Source organism: Barbus barbus, assembly GCF_936440315.1.
Source record: "Barbus barbus genome assembly, chromosome: 30".
NCBI classification, from domain to species: domain Eukaryota; kingdom Metazoa; phylum Chordata; class Actinopteri; order Cypriniformes; family Cyprinidae; genus Barbus; species Barbus barbus.
The window spans coordinates 19,842,294-19,848,317 of record NC_136758.1 but is presented as its reverse complement, the minus strand read 5'-3'; the positions used below and the strand labels follow the sequence as shown (position 1 = coordinate 19,848,317).

At 36.8% G+C, this 6,024-nt stretch overlaps 1 protein-coding gene across 2 annotated transcripts; it reads left to right on the top strand.

Annotated features, from left to right (window-relative positions):
• Positions 1 to 258: 258 nt before the first annotated feature.
• LOC306850602 (cyclin-dependent kinase 1) lies at positions 259 to 4,317 on the top strand. Of its 2 annotated transcripts, XM_079386313.1 has the most exons (9): positions 507 to 629; positions 1,196 to 1,242; positions 1,404 to 1,560; positions 2,003 to 2,126; positions 2,601 to 2,771; positions 2,859 to 3,022; positions 3,718 to 3,859; positions 3,956 to 4,088; positions 4,265 to 4,317. In XM_079386313.1, exons 2-8 carry the CDS (start codon positions 1,206 to 1,208, stop codon positions 4,067 to 4,069), a joined length of 909 nt encoding a protein of 302 aa, XP_079242439.1. In that variant the 5' UTR covers positions 507 to 629; positions 1,196 to 1,205; the 3' UTR covers positions 4,070 to 4,088; positions 4,265 to 4,317. The 2 variants fall into 2 exon arrangements, with proteins under 2 accessions (XP_079242438.1, XP_079242439.1); XM_079386312.1 differs by having other exon boundaries at positions 259 to 629; positions 3,956 to 4,317.
• Positions 4,318 to 6,024: the final 1,707 nt, after the last annotated feature.

The window sequence follows — 6,024 nt, the reverse complement described above, 5'->3', positions numbered from 1 at the left end:
GAGTTGTCCTTGGAATGTATTTATTTATTTATTTATTTTTTTGGGGGTGGGGGGGTGGGGGGGGTCGTGAATGGGTGTCCCTTATTTCGCCTCGCTAAAAGTGGCAACCCTAACAGACCCTGACAGACCACAGACAAACAAAACATATGCTTGGTATAAACAGTGTAATTATACGCGCTGTATGTGTCATTGGAAAGTTTGTGGAATTAAAAACACTCACAAAGTCAGTAGCACTGAACATCATGAACTGGAAGGCGGCTTCAGTAACGAGTGAAACGAGAAAATGTTTTTTGAACACACTACCAGTGATTCTGTAGCAATGAACATAGTGGGAAATAAGTGCAAGATGACTGTACCTTCACATTATTAAATGAACAAACCGCGCATGCGCACTCACACTCGGACAGAGGCCATGCGCCGGCTCCTAACCGCCCTATCAGCTGATTGGTTAGTTTGAAGTCCACCGAGAACTCCGATTGGCTGCTTTGAATTACGTCGACGCGGCCAGTTTGAATCAAGGAACTACACAACATCCGCACGCTCTCTGTTCTCAAAGACCTTCATCAAGATATCTGAGGAAAATAGAAGAGTTTGGTTATTCCTCCAGATTCGATAGAGTTACAGAGAAGGTGAGTTTTAATATATGGAAAAAAATGGACTGTTTTCAATTTTGATTCTGATCGTTGAACGTTTTGAATTTGCTCAGGCCCCTGGGAAAAAACTCCTGAGTCATTTAACTTCAACACGCACTTTATATTGTAATCTTAATTTCAGAATAATCGTTTGGTTAATATGATTTACAAATATAGGTCCTGAATAAAAGCAGATAAGTGTCTTTATTGCTTTTCAGTCGGTTTAACACATTTCTGATGCATTAAGTGGCCGCATTGCAAAACTTGGATATAAAAATACGACAGTTTTATAAGCACAAAATGATGAATCGTCAGAAATGTCACTGTATTTTATGATAATGTTTGCGAAATGTTCATTCTTTCATACCTCATGTCTGTGTATTTGCGTTACATACACATCTAGCACATCTTACATTAGCAAGTTTGTTCAAAACAATGTGTATTGAAAAGAAAAAGAAACATTTGTTTGACAATATCTAGATTTTTGAAGACACGTTCTTTTTGTAGTATCGGGATGTTCAGCTGTTATAAATTTACTTTTTCAATCCTTTCCCCCCACTCAGTATTAAGAAAATGGATGACTATCTGAAGATAGAGAAAATTGGTGAAGGTAAATTGAATTTTTCTTTGTGTAGAGCTGTCTAAAGTGTTGTCTTCTGACCTCTTTCTCCATGTGTCTCTCTCTCAGAGTTTGTTTCAAGGCAGAATATGACAGTCCTTGGTATATTTGTTTCTGTAGATGTCTAATGGAAATCCATGTCTGTTCCTTAGGTACATATGGTGTTGTATATAAGGGCAGAAACAAAACCACTGGACAGGTGGTTGCTATGAAGAAGATCCGCCTGGAGAGTGAGGAGGAGGGGGTTCCCAGCACTGCTGTCCGAGAGATCTCCCTCCTCAAGGAGCTCCAGCATCCCAACGTTGTACGGTAAGTTTTCATGACATTATCTACATAAAACAGAACCAAAACCTCTAAGTTGTGCTTCTTGAAATTATATATTGCAAGAGGTTGTGTTGATAAATATGTATATATTGTGACATTTCATCATGTTTTCTGCCGAGTTCAACTTTGTGCTTTATATAGTTGTCCTAACCAACAAAATGGCATCTATATTTACATTACTGTTTAAAAGCTTCTTTCTTTTGGTAATGTTTTTTAAATGACATCTCTTATGCTCCCCAGGTGCTGCATTCATTTATTAAATGTAGTAAAAACAGCAGTATTGTCAAATTATTACAACTTGCTGTTTTCTATTTTACTATATTTTACAATGTAACACACAGCTGCTTTGGAAAACGATGGTTTCCAGTTTCATGTATGGACTCAACTCTGTATTTTTTTATTTTTTCTCTCTGTTACCATTTTACAGCCTGCTGGATGTATTGATGCAGGAGTCAAAGTTATACCTGGTGTTTGAATTTCTGTCCATGGATCTGAAGAAGTACTTGGACTCCATCCCATCAGGCCAGTTCATGGATCCCATGCTGGTCAAGGTGCATTAAATATCGTACAGCATTAAAACATACAACCTTATCTTATTGATTAATAAACGGTGCAAAATTGAAATATTTCCTTTATTTACATCACATCTTCTATGTAAGGGATAATCAACGGCTAGCCATGCAATAAAGGATTTTAATGCACAACGTGGAGGCAAAGAACCGCCCGAAGCAGAGTGCATTAAAATCCTTTAATGCACGGCTAGCCGTTGATTATCCCGCTTATTCCATGGTCATTTGCCAAATTATAGACAAGTTAAAACTTGTATTGCTCTTTGCAGCGCAATATTTGACCGGAAGGGTAAAAATTACAGTTATTTTAGTCAGTTAAGGCTCGTTAGCGCTAGCATTCTGCCAACTTCAAATCAGACACAGAGATGAAAAACCACATTTATTTAAATGAATTATAGCATGTATTTAAATTAATTGAAGTAACCGTAGCTGTGTGTGTGTCCGTCCTCTCTGTAGAGTTACCTGTATCAGATCCTTGAGGGGATTCTGTTCTGCCACTGTCGCAGAGTTCTGCATCGTGACCTAAAGCCGCAGAACCTGCTTATTGATAATAAAGGTGTGATTAAGCTGGCAGACTTTGGGCTGGCACGTGCCTTTGGAGTCCCGGTCCGAGTGTACACGCATGAGGTACATTACAGTAATTTCTCCTCCTTTCTCAAAGCGTTCGGTAAGCAATCAGGCTGATGTGTTTATTCTCACTGTCTGATGGCACAGGTGGTCACTTTGTGGTACAGAGCACCAGAAGTCTTGCTGGGGGCCTCACGTTATTCCACGCCCGTAGACGTCTGGAGTATTGGTACCATCTTTGCCGAACTTGCTACAAAGAAACCACTCTTCCATGGAGACTCAGAAATAGACCAGTTGTTCAGGATCTTCAGGTAAACAGACTTCTGGAACAATTTTGATAGTTACATCCCAAGACTTGCACAATATATTGGTTCCATCAGTTGACAGACAGTATTAAAGCATAATGTATAAATATTAGATGTTTATGCTTGCTCTTTTCCCATATTTTTACTTTTATTTAGAGTATATTTGCCATTCCACTTTAAGTCACTAATATTATAATTTAAGAGGACTGATAGATGTTCGTTTTGTGATCTATTGACATCTATCCTTCTCATACTGTTTTTTTTTTTGGGGTAAATTCACTTAAAATGTTTTAATATTGGCAATAACATGAAAATAACTACACTACCATTCAAAGGTTTGCGGTTGGCAGGATTTTTACATTTTTAAATGTGACGCTCACCAAGGCTGCATTTATTTAACTGTTTTCTATGTCAGTTTATCTTAATGTAATTTTTCCTGTGAAGGCAAAACTGAAATTACTCTAGTCATCGATGTCACATGATCCTTCAGAAATAATTCTGATATGCTGATTTGAAATAGTTTTTTGTAACATTATAAATGTCATTGTCACTTTTGGTCAATTTAATAGGTCCTTACTAAATAAGTGTTAAAAATCTTCAGCATAACTCGGAATATTAATGTCAGTTATCCCAAGGTAAAGTGTACTGCTACAATACTGTGAAAGCTACAATCAAATGAGACATCTTCTATTTATATCTAGGACTCTGGGAACCCCTAACAATGAGGTCTGGCCAGATGTTGAGTCGCTGCCAGATTATAAGAATACATTCCCAAAGTGGAAATCTGGGAATCTGGCCAGTACCGTGAAAAACCTGGACAAGAATGGCATCGACCTGCTCACGGTAAAAGGGCGTCCTAACGTACTGGTGTCCTACTTATCTGTTTGGTTTTGTCTCTCTTTCTCTCCTCACATATTTATTTTTGTGTCTTGTGTTTAGAAAATGCTGATTTATGACCCTCCTAAGCGGATCTCAGCACGGCAAGCAATGACACATCCATATTTTGACGATTTAGACAAGAGCACTCTTCCAGCCAGTAACCTCAAGATATAGACTTCAGATCTAAAGCGATGTAAGCTTAGTCTTTCGACATGCAATAATTAACCTTTTGCTCATTTGTTTATTGGGTGGCTTTTGTACTTTTTCTACTTTTGGTTTGTTTTTTGTATGTCTTTTTCCTATCCTGTTTTATGTTACATCAAACACCCGTTTGTAAATAAAACGTATATATTTTTTGTGGACCTGAAGTGGCATATTACAAAGATAAACTGTTCATAATAAAGAGCACTTTGTAGGATCCCATCATAGACTGATGTCTTCTGTTTTCATGTACATTAATACCTTGTATTAATTGTATCCTATGCAGTGAATGGGTGCCGCGAGAATGAGTCCAAACAGCTGATTAAAACATAAGGTATTTTAACCCCTAAACTCTTAATTTATGGCCGAAATACTAGTCCATAATAGCATTATTATGGATTATGAACTAGTATTTTGGCCATAAATTAGAGTTCACCTTCAAGCGAATAAATCTGCCCCAATTTTCCTTTCACATCAAAATCCAGTGACATTTGTTTAGAACAATATCTGCTTGTAAACAGTACTTGATCTGTGCCTATTTCTCCTGATTCAGACAAGATTACTTTTTCACTTGCGAAAGCAATATTATGGATGGAGGAATCATTTTAGCCAGAAGCAACGGTTAAAAGGCCTTAGTCATGGATTTTTTTATCTCAAACATTCAGTTTATGAGATGTTAATTGATGGATTGGAATCTGACGGCACCCATTCACTCCCAGTGGTAAGCAAGAAATTAGGAAAGTAATGCAAAATTTTTCCTAAACAATCTCATCTACATCTTGATTGGATGGCCTGAGGGTCAATAAATTAAGCCAATTTTCATTTTTGGGTAAAATATTATTTTTATATGTACATTTTACCTGTTCATGCATTTCACTGGAATTGAACCCATAACTTTGGTGCTAGTAGCACCATGCTTTACTTTTACAGCTACAGGAACAAAAAATAACCAGTAAGTGAGACAATTTTGTGGACAAAGGATTTATTAATTTCCATAAACCGATAGTACGTGTCTAGAATTATTGTAAATGTAGAAAAGTCCGAACTTTAGTTTGAGAGTCTGGTCTTTTAAGAACATCTTGACCTAATGTAATGAGCTCAGTGTTTGATGTCCAACACTATTTGATCATTAGTAATGAACTAGCATTCTGCAGTGCAATGAAAGAAAGCGTTGGGCAACAAACACTCGACCCATTCATTCTTCTTTCAGCATGAAAGCATACTTGCTTTCCGTGTTTTCCAGAAAGTTTCCCATAGTGTTTGCCAGAAAAATATAAAGAAAATGTCATCCAAGGCATTTGAAACTATTGCTTCATGATTTCTTTTCCTTCTCCAAGTCTACTCTGTAAACCGTTAAATACTATTTCTTTGCAGATCACGTTTCATGTAATATTAATGGTGTTTCTAATGAAATAGATAGTTTCTTTGTATAAACAGTGATTGAGTGTGTGTAAGCTTGCTTTATACTCACTCCAAAGATATCTCTCCAAATGCGATTGCACAGCAAGCTCTAAATGACTGTGTACATAAACTATCCCCTTTTTGAATAACATAGGACACAAAAACCTTTGAGAATAAAAAGAATAATTCACTATTTTAACTAACCAGTTTATTCGTCAGTATGTGACTACCAAAGCCTATTATATATCTTGATATCAGTTATACTCTATGAAACTGATGTATTTGTGTATTGTCTGAATATTTAGTCATGTAGGTCAGTCCTACTAGTATTTTTGACTACTTAGAGCTCTGCAATATAATGGCTTCACAAAGGGTGCTATAGAGAAAAGACACTGTCATGAATATTCATAGAGCACACAGCAGGTCACACTGTACTGTAAACTGTCTTTTTGTTTACAGCACAAGAAAACATTTTGTGCATTACAAATCATTAGCCCATAGGCACTTTTTGAAATTGTTAAAGGAAT